Here is a 26,815-nt window from a genome sequence, read left to right as displayed (position 1 = left end):
ACCAAGCTAGATTTACGTGGGGCATACAATCTGGTACAGATAAGAAAAGGAGACGAGTGGAAGACGGCCTTTCGGAAACGGTACAGACATTTTGAGTACACCGTGATGCCGTTTGGTTTATGCAACGCCCCAGCAACCTTTCAACATTTCTTGAATAATGTATTCCGGGACTATTTGGATGTCTTCGTCGTAATCTATTTGGATGACATATTGATATATTCAGTAACCCTGAAAGAGCATCGAGAACATGTACGCAAGGTTCTTGTCCGTCTACGTGAAAATAATCTTTATGCTAAATTGGAGAAATGTGCATTTGAGACTGACACCGTGGAGTTCCTCGGGTACCTTGTAACCCCCCAAGGGATTCAGATGGATAACAAGAAGGTTCAAGCCATCACCTCCTGGTCTTGTCCTACCAATAAGAGAGAGGTCCAACGTTTTATAGGTTTCGCTAATTTCTATCGAAGATTCATTCGTGATTTCTCTAAAGTAATACAGCCTCTTACACTTTTGACCAAGAAGGAGGGTAGATTCGCCTGGACACCTCCCGCTCAAGCGCCTCTTTACCTCAGCACCTATCCTTGCTTTCCCTGATCCCTCCAAACCTTATATTTTGGAAGTAGACGCTTCTGACTCTGCGATAGGGGCTATACTGTCTCAAAGAGATGGCCCTCAGAATATGGTACACCCAGTTGCTTTTTTTTCTAAGAGACTGACTCCTTGTAGACGCTTCTGACTCTGCGATAGGGGCTATACTGTCTCAAAGAGATGGCCCTCAGAATATGGTACACCCAGTTGCTTTTTTTTCTAAGAGACTGACTCCTCCCGAGAGGAATTACGATGTCGGTGACCGCGAATTACTTGCCCTAAAATCTGCCCTTGACGAATGGAGACATCATTTGGAAGGTGCTACTCATCCTGTACTAGTATACACTGACCATCGTAACCTGGAGTATCTCCGCACAGCTAAAAGGCTAAAACCTCGCCAGGCTCGTTGGGCCTTGTTTTTTAGTCGATTTGATCTTAACATTACATACCGTCCCGGATCCAAGAATGGCAAAGCGGATGCCCTGTCACGAATGACTGAAAGATTTGAGAGTACACCTGACATTAATGAGACCATCTTACACAAGGGTCATTTTCTAGCATCCTTCCCGTCTATGTGGGATAGACTTCGTCACCATAGCACCTCCAAGAGATTTACTGCCCCTCGTTTCTGTACTCGTAAGGAGGGGTTGCTGTATTTCCGCGACAAGATTTTCGTTCCACCTCCTGTACGACAGGAGGTAATCCGTCTTCACCACTCTACATTGGCTGCAGGACACGGAGGTTTACGTAAAACGATGGAGTTAATCCAACGTCTCTTTTGGTGGCCGGCTATGCGCAAAGAGATCCTGGCCTACGTTTCAGCTTGCCAAGTGTGTGCTACTTCCAAGACCTCACGTCAACGACCTGCCGGATTTCTTCAACCACTACCAGTACCTGAACAACCATGGACTGATATTTCAATGGATTTTATTGTAGACTTACCTAATTCACATGGTTACACAACTATCTTGGTAGTGGTGGATCGATTCACCAAGATGGCCCACTTCTTACCAGCCAAAGGTCTACCCAATTCCTCTGAAACAGCCACTTTATTCCTCAAAGAGATCTTCCGTCTTCATGGCTTACCCCGCTCAATCACCACTGACCGTGGAACACAGTTCACCTCTCGTTTCTGGCATGCTTTCTGCAAGGGACTACAGATACAGCCCAACTATTCCTCCTCTTTTCATCCTCCGAGCAACGGGCAGACTGAACGGGTTAATCAGATACTCGAACAATACCTACGTTGCTACATAACTTACCTTCAAGATGACTGGATCCAATTATTGCCAACAGCCGAATATGCCTATAATAACCAAACACAAAGGACTATTGGCTGTTCCCCTTTTTTCGCCAACTTTGGGTATCACCCTGTTTCCCTGCCAGCTGTCCCTATATCTGATTCTGTGCCTGAAGCTGCAACGAGACTTCAGCATCTCATCCAGTCCTTTAATACCATACGAACCAACATCCTTAAAGCCCAAGAGTCCTACAAGACCTATGCCGATCGCCTTCGTTCTCCAACCCCGTGTTACCAAAAAGGAGACAAAGTATGGCTCTCCACTACACATCTCCGTCTATCCTGTCCCTCGAAGAAACTTGGTCCTCGATTTATTGGTCCGTTTTCCGTCATTGAGATGGTTGGTGTCGCTGCAGTCCGTCTCCAGTTACCCACCAAATATCGTATCCACCCTGTTTTTCACATTTCCCTTGTGAAACCCTGGAGACCCTCGTCAGATCCTCCTCCTCCACCTCCTGTGGAGATTGCAGGAGAGAACGAATACGAGGTTCAGCACATTCTTGATTCCCGCATTAAGAACGGCCGGTTAGAATATTTCATACATTGGAAGGGTTATGGGGTGACGGATCGTTCCTGGGAACCCATTAGTAATATTCATGCACCTATTAAACTCCGCGCATTCCACCGTAACCACCCTGACCGCCCCAAACTTGAACGCCCCCGGAGGGGTCGTCTAGGGGGGGGGTTCTGTAAGGCACGTACCGCCCGGCGTACGGTACGTGCCATTCAAGGTCCGGGACTTACCTCCCGTGGCAGACCGCGTCTGCCCGCGGCAGACTCCCGGTCCCTGTCGCCGGCTCGGGCAGTCTGTTCTTCACTCCCCGCGTCCACGCGGGGAGCTGGGGAACACGCCGGTGACGCGGCTCTGGTCCCCACAAAGGGGACGGCGCTCCAGCACGCCGCCCTAAACTCCTCTCCTCCTGCTAACAGTGTGCAGGAGGGAGGGGGAGGAGTGGGGATAGAGGCTTCCCCTAGAGGGGCGGCACCTCTGGTGCTGTCTAGCAGGAGATTGACGGTAGGGGGCGGAACAGAGGGCGGAGATCCAGACGTGACGTCAGACGCCACGTCTAGGATCTCCATAAAACCCTCAAGCTCCCTTATGTCGGCGCTCAGATATTCTGAGACGCTCTGTGCCCTACACAGCGTCCCCAGTTCTGTGCTCCTTAACCTGTTTTTGTACTAATTTGACCTGACCCTTGCCTGTGACCTGTTTACGCTACTTTGCCGCCTGGACCTGACCCTTGCCTGTGACCTGTTTACGCTACTTTGCCGCCTGGACCTGACCCTTGCCTGTGACCTGTTTACGCTACTTTGCCGCCTGGACCTGACCCTTGCCTGTGACCTGTTTACGCTTCTTAGCCGCCTGGACCTGACCCTGGCCTGTTACCTGCCTACGCTATTTGGAGTACCGCCTCTACCTGATTTTTCTACTGTGCCCTATCTCTACTACTCCGGACTATTTTTCAGTTGCCACCTGTAGTCCTGCATTCTGGGCTCCTTCTACCCTGCTAATACAGACACTTGCTGGTGTCTGACAGTTAGTGTCAATATGTTGGTGTGTGTTAGTCTAAGTGTATTGGTGTGCGTGACTGCAAGCTTGATGTGTCAGGTGCCTTGGACAGTGCCTCCAATATCTCATAGTAGTATCTGTGGCAGGGTCCAAAGGAGTTCATTTGTGTCTATATGTTGATGTTGCTGGCTTTCTGCATTCCTGTGTTTTTTTATTGAATTAAACTACTTATTTTTCACTTCTTTACTATAGTGCAAATCTTATTTTAATATTTAATGTATTACATTAACTAATGATAGCCTGATTTAATGCTCTGGTAATGCACCTGATTAATTTATGCCCTCCTTGCCAAGTAAACTCTCTCCCACATTTTATATGATTATGAATTAATATGATTTTATATTGTATATATTACTATACCATAATTCTTTTCTGGCTTATGGTCCCTCGTATGGACCCTTAACTCCTGAAGCATGGAGACCCCAGGTGGATTTTCACTGTCAAAGGTCTCTATTGGTTGCTCGTACGGACCTTTAACTCCTGGAGCGGGGAGACCAGTGGTCTGTACGAGCGACTCTATTGGTCGCCAGCAGGGGGCTAGTCTGCCATCAACCAATGAAGAGCAGGTGCACCAGTTGGTCGTACGGACCTTTAAAATCCCGGCACCAAAGCTGCTGCGCAGTGTTTACCACCTTAACTCTGTATTAAACCCTTCTAAAAAAAAATAAAAAAACAGCAAAAAAATAAGGAAAAAAACAAACATGAAGAATGTACACGCCTATTTGCCCGAACCAAACATAGGAACGGGTGAATATTTGTGGAACACAAAGATTTTTCCCCCCACAAAGACGAACACGAAGATTAACATGAAAGGTTGGCTGGCGCCTGAGTCTAGTAATTACTATGCCTAGCAAGTAAATATAAAAATATCCTTATTATGCAACACAGAGAAATACACATGAATCACATGTGAATCTATAATAATACACTTACCACTTATTTGTGTAATTGCTGCAAAGCCTGACAATATTGGTAAATTATTCCACAAATTATTCAAATATTGAAATAGAAAGATGTATGTGGGCGAGTGTTTTAATGCATTTTTAGTGTCTGTTGTGGGAAATATTAGCATCTGTTATTTCGCCAACACTTCATCGCTGCTACGATCAGAGAAATAATGGAAAGTTAGTTTCCCAACTATAAAACAATGTTAAATAATAAAATAAGTATTTAGGTTTCAAATGGCAATTCTCCAGTATTGTCCATAATATGGACTAAATTTATCAAACTCAGATTACAGTGGTTGAGTCAAACATGTGGGTAGTGGCAGATGATGCAGGAACTGGACTGTCACACAGAGATATACCACGTCCCTTGATTTATCTAATTTTATAGATTCTTTGTTTGTTCTCCAATTATATATTTTTTATGAACTCATGTCCAGAACTTTCACTGCAAATTTTAGACGAGATTAAAAAGTTTATGAAAATAGAAATGTTATTACCTATCATTGCATAATGCATACTTGTTTTGCACAAGCATAAACATATATTTTGTCTTTATACAAACTATTCAATATCATTCAATATGCTCTACTCCAAAAACCATTTAAAGCCAGTATCAACCAAAAGTTTTGCCGTAACTCCCCAGTCCAGCCACTTCTGGTACACCAGTACCGGGCGTACTCCCATGATGGCTGACCTGCTTAAGACAGACTAAAGGGTGGAGCAATGGGTAGGACAATGGGATGGACTTGAGGTAGGCTGATGGTAGGGGCATGAGGGCCCTGGCATTAAGACTGTACTGGGCCCCAAGATTTTTGATGGCGGCCCTGTCTGAAGTGCAAAAATTAGCCGATCTTCCTTGATATCGTTGTGACACATTTAAAGTTGTATGCAGGGAGAAGAAAAGAGAAAAATATTGCCTCGGTCCGTGATTATGGCAGTTGATAGTGAAGTCTGCTGTCATTGGGGAGTGGGTGAATTGCTGCAGCAATTATGACAGTTGATGGTCTATGTTTCTGCGTCTGTCACGCAGTATTAGAGGGGTACCTGCTTTGGCGATTATGACAGTTGATGTTGCCTACTTTTGTCTCTATCACACAATATGATGAAGTGATTTGCTGCTGTGATTGCTAATGTGCCTATGACAGTTGAAGGCGAATGCTACTGCCTATGTCAGATGATCATTATATGAAAGGATTGCAGCTGCACGCAGTACAAAGGCTTACTACGTACACTTTGTAATACTTATGCAATTTCTCTATAACATATATTGCCATGCAATTAGTCTCATATAAATAAGATACTAATGAAGCATCATGGATGGATTCTTCCTGTAGCATATGAATATATGAATATAAAGATAAGAGGTATAATTTCAATCTATATAGATTTTGTTAATACAAGTGAGGCTTCCCCTCCCCCCAGAAAACAAAAATGATTTAATTTCCATTAATCAAGCTCAAGGTACAGTGCTGTAATATGTAGTTATCTCTCCGGGAAAGCCTTTGTAAAAATGGTCCAGTTTAAATTATTTGAATCAATTTTTATCTGAGTGATAAATATAATAATCTAGATGATAATTATTAATACTGATGAGTAAAGCCAGTTGGAAAGAGAAATTATGATAATTGTTTTGTGCAGGATGAAATTATAGATTAAATTGCACAGAAAAGGTGCTATAGTAATATTATTCCAAATGTTCTGCCTCATTGGTAGACTCTGACATTTTCTTCCTTAGTCGGTCATTTTCCTTGAAAACCTTTCTTGATATCATTGCAGGCTTTAACTTCCCACGCATGCAGTAGTTCCACAATACGGGAAAGCATAAAAGTGAAAATCTTCTTGGCTGATATCAATGATCTAAATGTATTACTCAGCCTAAATTTATTTACTCAATTTGTTGGAAATTGCTACCATATTGTGTGTGTGTGCCATATTTTTTGTAATAAATACAAAATCATCTATATGCAAAATACAAATATAAAACATTAGACTTCGAAAAATAATTTACATTTCAGTATATTGTTATGTCCAAAAAAAGATTAAAATAACTGATATCGAATGGTACAGTATATAGAATTATAATAAAGAACCCCAAAATTCCAAGACCTGAGTCACATGAAAAATCTACATCAAAATTAAAGATAAGCAGTAGAATGAGTGCATTGTATATATGAAAATAATAATTTGTTGTATTTATTTCTATTTTACAGGACATTACCTGGTTTTGAAACACACACTTTTTAAGAACATGATTCAAAAAAACATTCTGGAAATTTTGAAATGAACATAAAACTACTCAGATAAACAACAGTAAACAAGTGACTTATTTTCCCGGCTTTGGGATGTTCAACCAAAACAGTATGGGAAATGGGACCATCAGAGCCACTAGAAGAGAGGACAGCTGTCTCTCTTCTAGAAGGAGAGAGCATTCTTCTTCGGCCTTCAGCAAACTGCAAGAGACTGTACTGCTTTTAGAAGAGGAGCTAAAACAAAGATGGAAAGAGCTCCAAGAAAAGGATGATAAAATCAGACAGCTTGAGAAGGAATTAGAAATGAAGTCTATCCAGATAGACAAGCTGCAAGATGCTATTGGGTACAATAACATCCAGCTGTCCCCAAAGGGTAGTCAGAAAAAGAAATTGCTAAGTGTCATAAACCAAGGGCCAGCCCAGTGCAACGAGAAGGCTACTGAGGCCCACAGACGGCAGAAGGCAAAGGAAGGAGTCTCAGCAGAGCCAACGTCACGTCATTATTACAATCCTTCATCACAGAATCCTGCAGTCACATGTGTCCGTAAAGATTCCAGGTGAGATGAAGGGGGATCTGGTGTATATCACGAACCTACTAATCTACTATATTCCCCAGTAATGAGTCTTAGTTAGACAAAGGCATCAGTTAACTTTTTTCAGGATAATAACACCAATAAGTCACATTGGTTATCTGTGCAGCTGGGTAAAGCACCGAGTACGTTCGTATTACGACCAATAAGTCGGTGGAATTATTTAGGAAAAGACCAATTCCAGGGCAAACTCGGGTAGGTTGGGAGTAAAAGTAAGTATGTGGAGAGGTAATGTGGCATGCGGTTGCCAACGGTGTTACTCAAATCAAAGGTTAACAGACAAGCTTAACTTTCAATGGGGCTATCTGAATTTTTTAAGTTCTAGGTCAACATAGATTATACATTCAGTAGGATGTTCTGTGTGTTTTACAGTTTAATTCTTTAGATGTCAGACATTCACCTCCTGGCTGAGAAACAATTAGCTTTTTACGTTAAAAGGTTACAGTACCACTGAGCATTTTTTGATATGACCTTAATGATCATATTTGAAAATATCATACCGTATAGTCAGGCTCCCAGGAGAAAACCATTTGGAATTATTCCAGAGGTTGGAAGAAAATCTATTTCTGTTTCTTTTCTGCTTAAGAATATAAAATAGAACATTAGAGTCTTTTCTAAAGAAGATTATAAGGTGCATCCCCCATGGGGAGACACATCCAAAAGCGTTTTCTCTGTCTTTAAGAAATGATATGCTCACCATGACATTTATTTTCCAGTTCTTTGGATGCTAACACAAATATTTGCACTTGCTTTGGAGTTAAACTAGCAATAAACCAATGATTCATATATCATGTTTAATTGCTATTCATACAGAACATAATATCAGTAAGTGCGCCATAATTGTGGTGTGTCTAATTGTGTAACAGTGCATCACAGCAATGAAACAGTAAATACCAGTTTAAATAGTCAGAACTGTATCAATATGTTAGTCAAGGAAGATATTTTGGTCTTTTTAAATAAAAAAACCCCAAAACATATATTATATCTTATGTCCCTTACCCTGCCCCTATGTTCAGCTAGCCCTGTCCATAAAAGACACTCCTCTAGAAGATAAGCTGCTTCTGTACATATGAGTTGCTTGGTCTTTCTGCGCTTCAACTGTAGAAACTTACCTACCAAGGCAAAACAAATAAAAAGATAGTGCCAAAGTTATTCCAAATTTGGCAAGATGTTTTAATAAGCTGTCTGGCTAGATCAGAACTGCATTTAAGGAGCATAAAATATCCAATACAGGTCCTCTCCTAATAGCTGGCTTTTGAATGGCTCCAAATCCGTATTTACATTAGCAGCGGAAAGTTATTCTTGAAGTTAATCTTAAATTATTGAAATAGATACAGCTCAGCTCTTTCCCTAGTTCTAAATTATTGCCAACATATTGAACTGCCTTACCCTGTGTTTATTCTTCACTGCATTTTACTCCTTGTTGAAATAAAATAGCATTTGGAATAACGACCCATTCTCTCTGTCGGAAAGTACAACAATGCGCAACAATATAGCAACCTATACACACTAGATATAAAAAAGTAATCTTTAATAACCACTGTATATTTTTTCCTAGTGCCAAGAAATTAATCACTGGTGCAATTATGAGTAATGACTTCTTGAGGCAGCTTGAGGCTTCACATGTCAGGCGAATGGTGGACTGTATGTATGAACGGATATATAGTCAATCGCAGCTGGTTATTCAGGAAGGCGCAGCAGGAAACCATCTCTATGTTTTGGCAGGTAAGTAATTGCAAAGTACTTTCTCGTAACTTATTGGACATCTTAAACTAAATTATCGCTCTCTGAAAGCAGATACATGTTCTAAATAGTACCCTTCACTTAAGCCTTTATTCTCATTTGACCTGGGTCTGCTACCACAAAGTGAACGTTTCCCGTGTATCCCTTGTGTTTTCAGGGTCAGAGTGAATACTTGCCTAGACCATAACCCCAAGAGTCAAAACAGAGGAGTATAATGCAGGGGTCAGACCCGCTGGTACATTAATTTTTGGATTCCAAAAGAATAAAATGGTGGTTATCTATTCAAACAAAGAAGCTGTGTAGATTTGGTCACTGTTTATCAAACCTACTAGATCTCTTGTATGTCCACACAAAAGGATTATGTGACTAATTAACTCGTGAATTGCTCTACATATGGCACTTAATCACATGCCAACACCAAAAACAGTTTCTCTACAAGACCATCAGGCCCCTGATGAAATGTCAACGCAAATATATATAGGCACAATTAGGGGTAAAGTACATTTTTCAGTTGCTAGATTTGTGGAGGATTAAAATATGAATGACTTTACGTGTTTAACATCTATTAGTATTGAAACAGTGATGGCGGGCCCCAATGGGGGAAAATGGCAGTAACACATTTTTTACTGTCAATCATTTTGGGTGCATATCCTTAAAAAAACTTAAAGACTGAACAAGGATTCAACTACACTCTTTTTTGTCATTATATATTTCATTTATAGTAAAAAAAAACCCACCATGCATGTATTATTAATGGCCTTCTAATAAATAGACATTTGACTCATAAGAATTTAAATCATGTAGTCTGTGACTGGAAAAATCTATAATCCTAAATAACCTGAGAAAAAAATCCTTCTGTACTTAAAATGGATTACAGAGAGTTATTGTCTTACAGTGGTAAATGAGTATATACCGGTATTTATACCTAAACAGACTATTAAGGCTATTTCTATTGTGGAAATGGCATGGCTAGAGACAGTAGAGATCTCTTTGTAACTGGGCCCATTGAGAAGAGGCATACGAGGGTGCCTGATTGATCTGCCTTCTAGTTATAGTAGAAGAGCTGTGGTCCTTCCGGACTTGCCACCTTAGACGTAGGCTTAGTTAACCTATTCCAGAATGCACCACTACTCATATGTGCTCTTCATAAGAGATGGCTCTGGCTTCCACTCGTTATTCTAACTCGTTATTCAAAGCCAATAGTCTGTTTCCAGTATTCAAAGTATACCGTTACCCTCACAACAAATCTGCTGTATGTTACAATAACAGAAATTCAGATTTATATTTTGCGCCCTACAACTACAATACCTGCACCAAACCCCTATGTTTGTGAAACACTTGGAGTAATAACTGTTTCTAGATGTAGTTTTAATAAAATAACATTTAAATGAGAATTTTTCATTTCTGCAGAGGGCTTGCTTGATGTGATTCAGAACGGCAGACTACTTGGACAAATGCATCCAGGGACCGCATTTGGTGAACTCGCAATATTGTATAACTGTAAGAGAACAGCTACAGTCAAAGGTATGAGTCATTTTTACAGGTCTGACAGTTCAAACATTTAGCCTCTAGTCTGCTGAAAACACTAAACATTGCAGTACAAATCTTTCTTCTCTGATCTGGTTTGTCTTGAAGCTGTTTTTATTTCCTTAAGCGTGTGTTTTCAAATCAGTCTGTAAGGATTGCTAATAGTGCAGGATTTAGGGATTACCAAAATTGTGCTCAGAAGAGGATACCAAATCATTACTAGAACTTGGAGACTGACTGAGAACCACACTCCCATAAAATATTTAAAATGTCCCCTGTGCTATTCTTTTTAATTAGTTTTTCATTAAGGAAATACAAGCACTTGAAATATTAAAGTAGGAAATGGCTGTAGAAAGAAAAAAAGGAAGTTTATCAAGAAATGTCTAATTTCTGTATTAAAGTTGAGATGCAGCTTTTCTGTATCTTCCCTTATTTACACGATTTTTATTTTATGAAGTAATATTTTTTTTGTTGTGGAATAATTCTCATCATCCTTCACACACTAGTGTTTAGTAAGCAGTTTAGGGATGTTGAACAGATACAGTGATCTCCATGAGTTATCTGCAGATTTAATGAATAGTTTATTGACGTAAATAATTTTACCCTAAATCACACAACCAGACAGTAAGACCACATTATCCATTGTACATATGAAGAGATCTAGGAATACCAAAAATTCGCAGGATTGGAATCTGGTGAAGGGTTCTCTGTTCAGGGTAACTGCTGTCCACCAGTTGTTTAGCCCCTGGCTTTGAGTAGCCATGTCCAGAACCCTTATCAGTTTTGGAAGGTGATATGTTTACATATGAACCACAAACAGAAATGCACAATCCAGCATTTGTCAGAAGACAAAAACAGGATAAAAGCAAGTGGCAGCACAAGTAACAAGCCAAGGTCAATCAGAGGCACAGCAGAAAGACGGGTAACAAGCCACAAGCAGGATACCACCAGTAGATGAGGCTGAAATAATGTACTGGGGTATAGCAAAGGCTGGTTAAAATAGTGCTGCTAATTAGAATCCAAGACAGGTGAATCACTTGGAACAGCTGTGGAGAAGAGATGTGTCCAGGATAGTCCAGGATATGTAATGAACATGTGCAAATAGGCCAAAAACAAATTGAAGAAACATTTTGGTTCGTTTTTGGCCTGTACGTTTTCGGACCATGAATTCTATTCCTTCAGACAAAAAATGGGGGCTTTATTGTCCGACGCCCACATTCACTCTCACTCACTATCTCTCTTACACTCTCTGAATGGCTCCCTACATTCTCTGCCAACTACTTTCACTTCCGTGTCTCGCAGCTCTGCTTCTTCTCCAGTACTTCTTGATCTTCTTGTGCTTTTCTTTTCTGTATTCCGTCTACATCCGCATCTCCGTGGACATGACCTACCGGGTGAACTTCTGCAAAAATGGCAGAGCGTACAGTGACATCCTACAATCAGGGAGAGTATGTCACTGGAAGCTTCACCATTTTTGCAGAAGTTCACTAGGCTTTCTTCAGGGAAAATGGCGAAGCTTCTGGGAACAACCGATCCTCCAATCTGGGGAGTGGATGTCACCAGAAGCTCTGCCATTTTTGTGGAAGTTCTCCAGGAGGTCATGCCTATGAAGACAGAAGAACAAAACGGGATGATAGAGAAGAAGCGGAGCTGCAAGACATAAAAGTGGTCAGCGGGGAAGGTAGGGAGACGTTTAGTGAGTTTGAGAGAGCGAATGAGCCCACAAAATTCGAACAAAAATTCTTAACTTTTGTTCATTTTGTTTTTTGTTCATTTCATTGGGGAGTCATACCATGTTTTCAGAGATTTGTACAATTTGAAGAAATATCCACATTTCGTAAAATTTTCTGTTTCTTCTACAAATTCCCCACCTAAAAAATGGCCTCTGGACATTCCATGTTTGAAGCAAACAGCATCAAATTCACAGCAAAGTATAATAAAAGTAGTAAACATCAGCTGAGGTGCCATAAGACCCATATCAAGAGAACCCCCTTGGACAGTCTCTGCATGAACCTATAGCTGAACCTAGTGTTGTGCAAGTCCTTACCGGTACATAGTAGGTTCTCCATTCTGGATGTAGATTAACAAGATTGACTATTCGTGAGTACCAGCCACTCTTAACTGGGTAGCAGTTAACAGTGGAATGCCTGGACGCTTAGGATGCAGGCTGTTACACTCCCTCTTATTTTTCATTGTTGTCTTCGGGGGTCTGATAGGACAGAAACGTGTAACATTCCAGTCCTCTACAATAGAAACAAACATTTCAATTGCGCTGTCTGGTCCACTCTGCATCAGAAAGGGGCCCTCTGACCTTACTAGTTTAAAGGGCGCCAATAGAGGTTGTAACAGGCAGGCAGTTGATATGGAGTCCAGGAGTTTGAGTAGGTCCCAACTTCTTACAGAAGCAAGTGCAGAACGTTGTGTCATGTACCTCTGGGCTACAATGGTTAAGGACAACTTCTAGTAGCCACCAGGTTCTGAGCTCAATTCCCGGCAGGAATGGCACAAAATTCAGTGAGTAAATTTGACACAGTGTTATTATTATATTAATACCTTCCATACCCACAGACATTTGAGCATAGTGGAGCATTCCTTAAATCTTGAATTAATGGTTCTTTAGGCTTGGTTTTACAATACCTGACTTAGGGCATCAAGAAGTCGTGTGCCAGTCTTAATAATACACGTGTTACGTAAATCATTAAAAATGCATGGGCATAGGAATCAGAGGGGTTCTCTAATTATGCAATAGTGTAAAAAGGTACAAACCCAATCTGTCAATGTGAAATTCAGGTGTATTTAGTATAGGCTCTAAATGTAAGATACAGGTAATGTAAGTACCAACATATACTAAAAGCATATTCAATTAAAATCACAATTTCTAAAAAGCTGAATAAATCAGCAATATGTGTTTTTGCAGATAATCTGATATATTTTAAATTCCTTATTATGGATCTAATTTCTATAGAATTTGTGGTTCACAAAGCAATGGATAGCGCAATCATGGTACTGGGTTGCATAGCAAGGGGCATCAGTAGCAGAATGAGGTGATTCTGCCACATTACAGATTTCTGTTTATTGTGTACAGTTTTGGAGACCCCATTATCAGAAGACCCTGGTGCACACTGGTAAAATGTTTTGCTTACAAGACTAACAAAAATAATTATAAGTAGCAATAATAATTATTATTAATAGCAATATAAAGCATATAAGAATATAATGAATTAGTAGTATTTGGTTTTCCATTACAAATCCATTTAGACAAAAATGGGTAAAATGAAGGAGAAAACATTGTGACCAATGTTTACCTTTAACCGTGTTTTTTGCAATGTTTTTGTTCCACAGCTGTTAAAGACTCTAAAATATGGGTGCTGGACAGGCAGGTTTTCCAAAGTATTATGATGAGTTCAGCACAGGCACAGCATCAAGAATATTTCAGCTTCCTACGCAGGTAACATTTTTAATTTCCCGTGATGACAATGATCCCAGTAAAAAGATAGTACACAAGTTCATTACAGTACACAACTTATGTAATAATACTTTTCCCAAGGATGTAAAAATAGGAGCAGGTCATCAATATTTTGACTTGGGAAAGAGTTATACATTTTTGTCACACTGATGATCCATTCGTTCAGCTGCCATGGACAGAATGCAGCTATTTGAACTCAAGATAAAACACTCTATATTGAGGCAATGTACTTCTAGCAATAGAGAAAACTGTATGAACATTGGAGTGTAAATGCTTTGTTCTTTTATATTAATTGGGGGCCTGGTTGAGCCAATGCTTGTGAATCTCTATAAACTCAAAAGCCACCTCTACCCCACGAGTGATAAATAAAGACGTTATGATTCCTAGATAGCTGTAAGAGGCAAGTGACCTTACATGGTGAGCCAAATCATTTAAATCAGTCCTCTTATTAAAGGGACAGTTTATAGACTAAAGAAGAATGCATATTAAAGTAAAAAGCTTCAAAACTTTGCAGCAGAATAGTTTTCATATAACCTCCAATGGCTCAGTTTCAAGATTAGCACTGAGCCAGGAAATTTTGTGTGACTTAAATAGACAGTGTGACAGCCCATCTGTTTATACCCTATGTTATTTCGGCCCCATACCTGTTTTCCTGTGTTACACTCAATCCCTGTTATTTTCACAAGGATTAAAGTTTTGGGGACCCTGTGTACCCTTAATGTTGGTCGGATTCCACCTTCCCCCCCTGCTTGGTGCCTGACCGGGACCTAGGCGCAAATTCATTAAACTGTGCGGCAGCTAGGAAAGGCGACGATGGCCGACAATTGAAACTATGTCGCTACGGACATCCTTTGTCCCACCACGTGTTTAATATAACCTAAAAAGAGCGACGTGGTGGGACAAAGGATGTCCGTAGCGACATAGTTTCAATTGTCGGCCATCGTCGCCTTTCCTAGCTGCCGGCAACACTCGATGGTGGCCACTGAGAGGGAGCTTATTTGGGAACCCTGGTTTTACCAATCTTTAGGACTGGGTTACCCAGCCACGGCCATGGAACTCTGGTCCGGCTACCGCGTGAACTATTCCCAGGGAAGTTTCCGACGCTGTCGCTCAGGGTCCCAACGTCAGATCACGTGGCTTTTTGGACCATAACATCTAAGGGCCCTGACCTCTCCAATGGTACCCCGAGATTGACGATGCTCCTTCACCCCGAAATGGTGACTCTTTGTTGGGTGGGCAGATTATACCTTTAATCCTATCGTGTTTGTGTGTATAAATACCTGTGCTGTTCTCAATAGAGTCAGTTTTACCCCTACACTAAGTCTCGGCTAGTGCTTGGGGTTATATGAAGGGTTATCCCTTGAGCAATTAAGCTTTCCGCGGCAAGGAAGATCTCTACGACGGAGCTACTCAGTCCGAGTACGGGTCTCCGTCTCAGACAGTAAAATGGGATTCTGTAGGGGCTTGAACGGCTACAAATAGGGGCCCATCTTAGCACAAATCCAGTTGACAGAGAGTATGGCTGGTACTACATCAGCATACTCCCCCTTTCCACTGTGCTGTGAAAAAAGCATATACAACACCACAGGTACCCTAGTTTGAAGATGTAGGCCCTTCAGCAGAGGCCTTCCTGGGGGTCCATTAGCACTAAAGGCTCCCCTTTAAAAAGACCAGCTTTTATCATCAGTATGCGGAACTACGCCGATGAAAATAAAAGGCTTACATTTTTGTTATTTGATTAAAATTTATAGAAAGTAATATGCAAACCCGAGCTAAAGGAGGTCATAGCCTAACATTAAATATTTCCCACGGAGAAAGGAAGGATATAAAGTTTGCTGCAATCATAGAAAATGTTCCTCTATAGCGGTTTGAACAATGCACTTTTTTGCAAATATAGCTTTTTAGATATTGCAGTATTTGCATTCCTTAATGATTTCTTGCCGTTTAGTGTATTTAGACCATGTTTACTGTAATGTACCAGATGAGATGTTAATGACACTTTGAGTTGTTCAAGTTTGCAATGCCAGACACAGGAGGTCATTTAATGATTGCAGCATTGTTGCAAAGCTATGCAACCCTTGGCTGTAAAACGGAGTTATTACAGTACTGCAGTCGTTTGCTTAAATGACCCCTACGGGCTAAATTAACAATTCCCCAGACTGTTTTAAGCCATTGAACCAAAAAGGACAAAGCTAGTATGTGGATGAATTTTATGTATCTGGGACAGTGAGAGTCATCCTATATTACAGTAAGAAAGTCATGTGTCACAGAAATATCAACTAGTCCCTTCTATTAAACAACAGTGCCTTTCAAGAAATCATTAAGGACTGTGGACAACAGACGTTAGTAGGAAAGGGAGCTGGAGAAAATCTATATTAGCTGAGACAGGAAGTGAGATATGAATTATGGTTCTGCCAAAGTGCATTTGAGCGGTTATTTCACAGAATATAACTTTTTCCCCTATGCTTCTTTTCTAGTGTTTCTCTTCTGAAAGACTTACCCGAAGAAAAACTGTCGAAGATAGTAGACTGCTTGGAAGTGGTAGGTATTGGCTGCTTGCCAGGGAAATGTGGTTATTCAAAATGTGACTGTATTCCCGATATATAGTATTGGAATAATATAATGTGCATGACCAGGTTGTATTTTTTAAAGTATGTTAAAAAAGGGTTTTAAATGAAATATTCGGTGAAGCAGAAACCGACAGTGGTATTCCAGTTTACTTAGGGATCCTAATTGGAACACTTGGCACTGGTTGCACTCAACTGCCACGGGTGACAACGTCTGTCTTTTGACAGGGGCAAATGTAGGTATATGGCCATCAGAAGACAGAGGGTGGAGATTAATTTACCCTAATGTTGCATCATCATTCTGTAATTTTTGTAAAACACACACACATATATTTACTATCTTCTTTAATTTGTATTTAATTGATGGACTTGTGTTAGAGAAAAGTCTCCTTAATGTTTTCTAATGTACAGTCACATAACTAGAATCACCCCTGACCATTTTATGCTGCTTTAATGTGCTTTAAAATGCCCCTGAATAAGTGTATGTCAATGTCACATTGAAGCTGGGAATTGAATAATTAAATGACATTGTGGTAACAAAATATGTGGAAAACATAAAGATGAAATTCTGTTCTGTCCTGCGTTGTGAGGGGGGTATTCATGTAAGGTGGGCTAGGTGACGGTCCCTCTTGCCCACCCCCCAACACAGGTCTCCATATGTTGACACCCATGATGTTGAGGGGTATGACAATAGCAGAGGTTTGTACCTGTACACTAAAAGCACCATGATATTAACACTGTGTATGCCAGATAAGGATATAATAGTTTATATATTTGATAGGATACAGATTTTTTGCACAACAATGTTATAATATATTACTATGTTAAAATATCCCAAATGGGGGGGGCAGCATCAGGCAGCTAGATCAACGTGTTATTTTTGGCCTGCCGCTGTTTCAAAGTTAGTAACTCTCCGTTTCACATGGTGTATTCAAACAATGCCGCTTGAAGACTGCAGGAACACATATGATTAACATTTTAGGGAATACAGGGTGAAGAACTGGCGTTCTGCTGACACCGCAGTGCAATGCAAACTCCTCATCAAGAATAAAAAGAGGCAATTACAATTTAGGATCTGGTGAGAGCAACGTTGCTTGACTAATTGTTTGTCCCTCACTGAGCAAATGACTCATTCTCCATCAGACAGTTGCAAATAATTCAGTGAATGGGTTTCTAATCTGAATATTTTATAGTGCATGGTTGTGTGCTCAAGTATACGTGCTTCACTCAAGAGCTATGTTCCTATTGTACAACACTGTGGCTCTGTTACATGCTTAACAGAATGAATTCATTATCGCAATACAGGCATTTAGCACAGACATTTCAGGTTCCCCTAATTAAATAACCAAGGAAATAACTGTAGAATTAATTCCCTGGGCCTGATACCAAGTATAGCCCTGGTATGGCTGGATCTAGAAATGAAAGATCTCAGCTACTGTAGAACATCCTTACTAGTGGTCTCAACATCCTAAAATCTATGAGTAACAACTACATCTCTTACCTCTGTATTAATGAAGTTTGAATCTAATTAAGAACTGTGGCTCATAAGATGCAGCAACCAACATTTTATTCATTTACTATGATTTGACATATCTACTGGCACTTTTGCTTAGGCTTGCTCGATGTTGGGTATGTAAGAGTTCACTGGATAATAGAACTATTTAGTTGCTCTTGTTAAGATGCCAAACATGTCGTCCAGGGAAAAAAATGCCTAATACATTTTTCAAGCTCAGGAAAAGGTTAAATATTTATTAGATGAATAAACATGTTTAAACGCAATAAAACACAAGTTTAGTCGCAGTCTGTGCATAACTGTATGAAAACCTCTTGGGAATTGGAACAGTTAACACATTCTTGTTAAAATTGCATTGCAATAGGTCAAATTTACAGTCAGAATATCTACATTCAATGATTACTAATGGCACTTGATGCCCAGCTTCAATTCACTGAAAAATATTCTAGAGATTTGAGCTGTAATCCTCATTAAATGGGAAGAACTTCTCTCTCTTTTGCTCACCGTAGATGATTACATGTTTATTTCATTTCTACTTACAGGACTTTTATGACAAGGGAGACTATATTATCAGAGAAGGGGAGGAGGGCAACACATTCTTCATCATTGCCAAAGGAAAGGTAAGCTCTAGTTACATAGAAATGAAGCTTTTTTTTTGCGCAAAAGTAGCATCTGTATCCCATTGTTATGTTTTGCCGAAACGTCAAAATCTTGTGTAATAATATTGCCCCAAAAGGGGCAACCTTAACTGTTTGGGTGTATATATATATATATATATATATATATATATACATACAGCAGGTTTTTTACAATACTGAATGTTCAGAAAATGCTCAAGATGGTGTATTTTGTCGGGGTCTTTCAAAACATGCATCCCGTGTGTTGTTTAATTTGTACTTAATACAAAGGTCAATGAGAACAAAAAATATTTATTCTTTTGCAAGTCAATAAAGGGAGACTTGTAAGTGTTAAATGAAACCACGAGTGCCAAAATAGATCGCTTGTATATAGATAAACAAGTCAGACACCGGTGCAGCCCCCACTTGCTAGCCAACCTACTAAATTAGCTACTGACTTTAGGGGAAAAAAATAAATCTCTGTGTATACTTCATGTATAATCAACAAAACCTCATTGATTAAAGATGCAACTTGTTTTCCAACATACCGCTCCAACTGTGTTAATTACTACAACAGATAACAATTCACTATCCTCTCCTCCTGCAGACCTGTTTATTGGCAGAGACTGGAATTAGAGGAGACGTCTCAAACTGCTCAGACTGTAGCATCGTCCCCTCTGGTGTTGATACAAATTAATTGTGGTTGCCTTCTCGCTTGCCAGTGATCTGCTAGTTCCTAATTTTAGTAATTAAGAGCTTGGTTGTATCTTAGAAAGCTTCTGCATTAGAATAAAGGACGCAAGTAGGCATGAACAAACCTGTCTTTGCAGGCTCCAGGGACTCCTTGTAAACAATGTTTTGAAGACACATCTGGCAACATCACTTTCATGAAGAGAAAAAAAACAACAATTTCTCAAGAATAAAATTTAGACTGTTAATTGGAATGGCAGCGCACCCAGTTTCATATTCAAACAGTGGTTGTTGCTAACTGCTTTTTAATGGGTTTTTCGCAGTAGTCCACCTGTTCCCGTGTCTCAGTATGACTCTGGTTACAATCTCAGGGACCATAATTATTGCAGGCTCTTCTTCATCAAATTAAATCTGTTCTAGTAACCTAACAGCCATATGGAAGAAAGCAAAAAGAATACAGGGAGCATATTTGTTCATATGTGGACTATGGTAACAAACACGTTTCTGTTCTCTTTGGCAGGTGTGTGTAACTCAAGCTGTGGAGGGATCTCAGGAACCACAAGAAATCAAAACCCTAGGAGTTGGAGACTACTTTGGGGAAAAAGCATTAATTAGGTACTGTACACAAGGCAGAATATGTTTTTGCGTGAGACATATCTTTGTATTTTTAGAGGCAGAGGCAATTTTGTCTTCATCAAAGCAACCGAGGGACACCAGATGCATCCATCAGTAGGGTTATTACACAGTGGCATCCAAAACATGTACAGTTGCCCACAGTTAGAGATTTAGGGATTTATGCTTTTTTCACATTACATGCATACATAGAAAACATCTCAATAACCTAACTGACATGTTGCATAACCCTGTAAATTATTAATTATGTTTTTTTCATACAAACTGCATATATTAGATCTTTCTTATATTACTAAGAAAACACATTTATACCCAGCTACACTACTGTAAACAAGAGAACACCTGGGTTTAATATGCAAGACAAAAGCAGACAAACGTGAAACAATGGTCCCAAGCAAGACTAGGAAACAGGGAGCCTGGCAAAGGACAATGACAGCAGACGGGGGGCAACAGAAGCAGCACAGAAGATAGATCCATAGATCTGTACTAGGTAAGGGTTAGGCAGGTCAGATGGGTCAGGAGTACGCAACAGGAATGCAGTAGCAGTTAGGACTGGTGGAGCTTGAATACGCAGACAGACTGCTAGGTTGCAATTGAGAGCACAACTCAGCACCCTGAGTCAGGGGTTTAAATAGTTGTTGGCTGCCATAATTAATTATACACTGCAGGTGTGGGATCCTGCAGCCTAATAATCCTAAAACCACAAGAGTGGCTCAGCTAACCTAATAGTCCAAAGGTGCAACATATTAGGGTATTAGACAGACTAGGGTTTAAATAACTCTAAGTGAAAACGAGGTGCTATATCACATCAAACTTAAAATATCTGTAATGTTAGATTCTAGGTTTGGTTCAGTAATAGATTTTGTATCAATAACACATATAATCAGCAGTATATTTATGTCTGATGCCTGTCTCGAGGCAGTACCTTCAATCCTACCTCTGCAGTTTATGTCCATTCAGCTTTGTGGTGGATATAATGTCTACCAGAAGTACACATGGTGCTGAGTTCAGCATGCTATGGAGGCTGTGCTGCCTCAGCATAGTCCCTGGTTTTGCATAAGGAGCTGAAGTCCTAGGCTTAGGCCTAGTCAGACCATGCTAGAAATCACTGCTGCTACTAATCTGCTCCTTGTATCTTCGATTGACCAACAGAACAGAAATTGTCTCTTGAAGTGTAGACCTTTGTGACATATAACAACCTATATTCACAATGCCATAGGGTATCTGTAGAATATTAATTTATGAAGAATGAGTGTGTATAGGCTTTGGTAATAAGTGCTATTTACATTATCTCTGGTGTGGACAATGAAAAGTAGCCAATAAAAAACATGGGCACTTAACTGCCCAGAGAAAGAGAAAAGCGACCTAGAGACTGCGGCTGCAAACTCAATCGATTAAGGCTGTGTGGGAGTTTAGTAATGGATTCTGTGTTCTTTGCCAATATTATAACAATGTTCTGAAATATAGGCCATGCATTAAAGTACCGGTAGTTTTAGAAGGAAAATGTGTTACTTGAGCTGTGTCAATGTGACATAGGCCATATGATTTAATTGAACTAATGCACGTTTTAAACAAGCAAACCCGTAAACGAATAGTTTTATGTTTTACTGGCTTTATTAACAGAGATTGTACACTTATGATGATCATATTGTTACTATTAAGTTCCTCTCATTTGAATTATAATTGAATAATTTAAGTAACATAGCTAATAAAATCTCCAATGCTTGATTTATCACTGTATTTTTTTTTAAGCGAGGATGTCCGCTCTGCCAACATCATAGCTGAAGAGGATGACACACAGTGCCTTGTGATTGACAGAGAGTGAGTTTCTTATCCTAAGTATCGCATGGTCTATTTCACATAATTTTGTTCGTTGTTGAAACTACCCAGCCTTTTACAAGCCCAACAGTTCCCAAATTTTGGACCAAATTGAAAATTCAATCAAATGGAAGTTTCAATCAGTTGCAGCCAGTCAGCTAATCACTACTCCACTCCCATTTAGAAAATACATGGTTAAGTATCCATCTAAAAATTATCACCCACCAGAGCTTGCCCAACATTCGTGCGAAAAAAACAAAACAAAATTCACCAAGTCATCAGTATGGACTTAAAAAGGCCCATACTTGCATTATTCAGTGGTAAAATCAATCACATATGCAGATAAACACTGTGTTAGAATTGTTATAAGGCATATCAGGCATTAACACAGGGGTGTCCAAGTTTTTTCTGCAGTGGGCCACTTCATCAGAATTGTATACGTGCGAGGGCCGCACTCATTTTTCACTGTGACAAAAAATATGGCCTTTAATAAAATATGCAGATTAAAATAAAGTAAATAACACAAAACCTTTACTCTTCCTATCACTGATTTCTGGGCCTAGAAAGTTTTGCGACTACAAATTCAGGATTCCATAGATTTATTCTAGGGATGAACTAAAATGAAAATTCTGGACCAAAACATTCAGGGTTCACTTAGCCAAAACCGAAAATGACCCCCACCTTTAAAAATAATAATAAAAACTCACATTTTTAATAAAAGTAGGTAACACACAATTGGACAAAATTAGCAATATGACTTGGCAACCAGTAAATGCTGGCAACCCAGGCAACCAGTAAATGCTGGTACCTAGGCATGATGGGACTGTGCTCGCTGTGATTGCTGTTAGCAATCACACTCCTATCATGCCAAGTCAGCCAGTACATGCTGGTACAGGGTGGCTGTAAGTGATGTGCAGACCCCATACTGCTGGCAGCATCACTACACAAGGGGGGCAGCTAGCTAGGTTTCAGCATGTACTGGCTGACTTGGCATGATAGGAGTGTGATTGCTAACAGTAGTCACAGTCCCATCATGCCTAGGTTCCAGCACTTACACATCCATCCAGTAAATACTGGAACCTAGGCATTATGGGACTGTGGTTGCTGTTAGCAATCACACTCCTATCATGCCAAGTCAGCCAGTACATGCTGGTACAGGGTGGCTGTAAGTGCAGACCCCATACTGCTGGCAGCATCAATACACAAGGGGGGCAGCTGGCCAGGTTTCAGCATGTACTGGCTGACTTGGCATGATAGGAGTGTGATTGCTAACAGCAATCACAGTCCCATCATGCCTAGGTTCCAGCACTTACACATCCATGCTATCACACACACACACACACTCTCATTTATTCATATAATCATTCATTCACAGATTCATTCCCTCAATCACACACACTCATTCAACCCTCACCACCTCCTTACCTGCAAGGCAGCTCCTCGATGCCGCTTACAGACTTCAGCAGGGGGCGCGGCCTCCCTCTGCCTTCTCTGCTAAAGCACAGAGGAAGTAGGATGTCACGTGAACTCCGCTTCCTCTGTGTGCAGTCCAGAAGACCCTCCCACAAGTAAGTAGCAGGGCTTGAGGTGCGGCTCGCGTAAGATCGGTTGCCCTGGCTGCTGATCTTACGCGGGCCGCACCTCGAGGTCTCGCGGGCCGCATTTGGCCCGCGGGCCGCATGTTGTACGCCCCTGCATTAACATAAACTACTCTACTTGTAGGTGGGCTGCAAGGTGAGAGTATGGCAAAATCACTACTCCTGACCTATAATGCCAATATCATGTTGGTTCCAGTCTTGTATTGGATTATACATATTAGTCAAAAGTTAGCAACACTGTAGATCTTCAGCTGTTGTTCAATTAATACTCATTGATCCCCAGAAATCCTTTGTCTAGGCGGAAATTAGAAGAATATCATATTTCTAGGATTCTAGTCCAATGCAAAAATGGGGAGAGGGAATCAATATAGGCTTGGTTAATGTGTGATGTGTTATTTATTAGGTATATATTTTTAATTAATGTGATTAATGTTTTAATCTCACTATGGCATGGATTTTGTCATGGAAAGGTTCAGAAGGCTTGGAGTCTGGGATACTTTATTGCATAAACACAATTGACATGGATACTGAGCACTTACCTTGAGAATTATGTTTATAACGGCCCCTTTTTCTTGATTTAACATTTTTAGTTAAATCATTTATTCACATACATTCACATGTATTATCTTAGTATAATTTCTTATGTCAATGTAAGGTCTGATCATTGAACAAAAGCGCCATATGTGTCATGTACGTTCTGTTCAGTGTCTTTTGGTTTTATTTTCCCTTTTCTTTGATCAGTACTTTCAATCAAATGGTTGGGACATACCAAGAGCTGCAGACATACCTTCGGGAATATGTGTTCCAGCTTGCACTCAATGACCACGACAGAAGAAATGCAAGGTAAAATGAAATATATCACTTTATGCTTTATATATTTTATGACAGGTTCTTAAATGTTGAGTGCTTTATGACTGATGTATACAGTTGGACCATGGGAACCATAACCCAACTCTTTTTTTGAAATGTAGGTCATCATTAAGTTTATTTACGTTACATTTCACATTATTGTAAAATAATATAACCGACAAAGTTCTAGTTTAAACCTATTACATTGCTCGTATCATCTTGAAGAGCCCCAGTTCCACTGTCCAGTAGCACTAGCAATAACTGGAATAACTGGAATGGAAGGTCCAGAAACTCCATTGTTCCCTAGGTTGCAATGATTTGAATCATTTGAGAAACCAGATTTTTTTTTCTTGGTTAATAAGTGAGTTCATATAAGACCACAAGGGATATCTTGGGTAGTTTGTCTTTATAGATCCTTAATATATTCATGTAATATGTTTTCAATGTCTTTGAGGTGCATTCTAATGTGTGACCAAAGAATATTTAAGCAGATGTTATCTCTCTTACTCTTAAAGTACTATATGAACTTTCCTACCGGGGTCTTATTTGTACCACTGACAATCGGTACTAGAGATCGATACTTTAATGTGTCGCATGCTACTGGAATTGAAAATGTTACTAGAACGCACCTAATGATTTTTCAGTGGGATCAACATTGAAAGCATGAAGAAAATACAGAATGTCTGTAATCAAAGCAAATAGACAACTAGCTTCTCAGATGGAGCCAAGTGATTTTCATTTCCATTGCAGGTCATAAATGTTCCATGCAATTTAATGCTTTTCTAAACTCCACAAACAACATTAAAAATTCATCCCGACGCCTTATGTCTAGTAACACAGCAACAAGCGCTGTCCATTTAATGCATTAATAAGAGGTCCTTTCATAGCAAGCATGATTGCTCAAAATTGCCTTACAATTGAATTGTTTATGAACTGATGCTGGATTTCTCATTAAGGCAAATATATTACTGGATTGTAAATTACTACATGAAATGTACCTTTAAAGCAATAAATCCTTATTTACGGAAAATGAAGCACCATCCACGATAACATTTTCATAAAATACAAAATATTTTGTAAAATATATGTGACAGATTAGGAGATATATTAGTAGTAGATTAGTAGTAGTTTAGAATTAATGAGTTATATGGAATAATGACATTTAAGATGGCCACGATAATGTTTTTGTTGTTCTTTTGAGTTCTAAAAAAAATATGCAGTGGTCATCAGGGGGTATCTGCCCAGAGTTCCCCCTCTCCTGCTTTTTGTAGGAGGCAGGAAAGTTGTGTCTGTGATGATGACGTGGCACATACCATGCATGAAGCAGTGGAATTGGGTAAGGAATGGGTGCAACCAAATACTGCTCCCCACCCAGTGATTGAAAACACCAAGCTTGAGGCCCGGGGAACCAGATGCATATACCAAAATGTTCCATAACTATGATTTACATTCATGAGATCCTTTTTCTTAAGCCCACTATAAACCAGCTGTTGGAAGGTCATAGAAGGGTGTGGGAATTTAAGTTGCAAGTCATTCCAACAAGTGGACCTCTATCACCCATTTCTTCCACTGGTCCATCAAACTGTCCTCTACTATTTCTACCACCTCCATCTTATTTTATACTCTCCAATTCTGCCACTTTACGGAATACTTCACAGTAAAGGTCAATGCTGTTCATTAACATGCAAATTGAGGAAGGCAGGAGGCATGACCATTTCTACATCTATGATAAATGTACCATTTACCTGTGAATCCATGCATTAAAATAGTGAAGATTTTCTGGATTTCTTGGTTCTACTTCCCAAATAAGCTTGGCTATATATAATTTTGGCCAATATTTCCTGCTGAAATAAAAGTTTAGAGTGTAAAGTAACAGTGTGTATTTGTGATGAGTGAATTAGAGGTACAATTTTCTTTATTACATAGTTGGATTGTTTCAATATGAACAATTGTAACCTAGCCTGGTAAAGCTTTCTTTGTGCCTCTTATACTCTTTGCACAGTGACTTTTTAAAATTGAGAGAAATTGGATACTTTAATATAAAATGGTTCACAGTGTGATAATGCTCATTTAGGGTTTCAGACATATTTTGACAACTTAAAGTTGAAAAGGACAAAATACTTGATCCCTGAAATAACTATTTTTAAACTTAAATATATTTTTAGAGTGCCAGAATGCTACGTTATGCCTATTTATATTTTTCAAAATTCTCAGAATACATATTATCCAATGACCATCATCATACCGGAGAACTCTTTGAGAGCCTCCTTTCTCTGTGCAAGGGAGCAGTGTTTGGCCATGCCCCCTCTTACTCTCAGCACTCACAAGGTAGCCTGGGCCTAGACTTGGCCATATGCACAGCTGGACCAGTCACCATATGAAATCACTCTAGCAGAGGAGCTCTGGGTCACCCACCCTGGGAAGTTCCCAAATATCGCTACTGCAAATGTAATCTAGTATCTATTTGTGTCTGATAAAATTTAAAGTCCCTTTGAAAAAATCAAGTAGTTATTAAAGCTTTTTAACAAATAAACTGTAAGATACAGTAGT

General features: G+C 39.8%; 1 protein-coding gene across 1 annotated transcript in view; it reads left to right on the top strand.

Moving 5' to 3' along the window:
* LOC128468609 (cGMP-dependent protein kinase 2-like) overlaps positions 1-26,815 on the top strand; it is a 65,955-nt gene that overhangs the window by 12,978 nt on the left and 26,162 nt on the right. Inside the window, exons 2-10 of the mRNA XM_053450360.1 lie at positions 6,616-7,211; positions 8,803-8,969; positions 10,398-10,511; positions 13,857-13,962; positions 16,458-16,521; positions 18,603-18,680; positions 19,888-19,982; positions 21,753-21,821; positions 24,158-24,259. Of these exons, the coding sequence (XP_053306335.1) occupies positions 6,748-7,211; positions 8,803-8,969; positions 10,398-10,511; positions 13,857-13,962; positions 16,458-16,521; positions 18,603-18,680; positions 19,888-19,982; positions 21,753-21,821; positions 24,158-24,259 (1,259 nt within the window). The 5' untranslated portion in view covers positions 6,616-6,747. The remainder of the gene's footprint in view (positions 1-6,615; positions 7,212-8,802; positions 8,970-10,397; positions 10,512-13,856; positions 13,963-16,457; positions 16,522-18,602; positions 18,681-19,887; positions 19,983-21,752; positions 21,822-24,157; positions 24,260-26,815) is intronic.

This window comes from Spea bombifrons, chromosome 11, assembly GCF_027358695.1.
Source record: "Spea bombifrons isolate aSpeBom1 chromosome 11, aSpeBom1.2.pri, whole genome shotgun sequence".
Classification (NCBI taxonomy): Eukaryota; Metazoa; Chordata; class Amphibia; order Anura; family Pelobatidae; genus Spea; species Spea bombifrons.
This window is presented reverse-complemented; position numbering and strand designations above follow the sequence as displayed.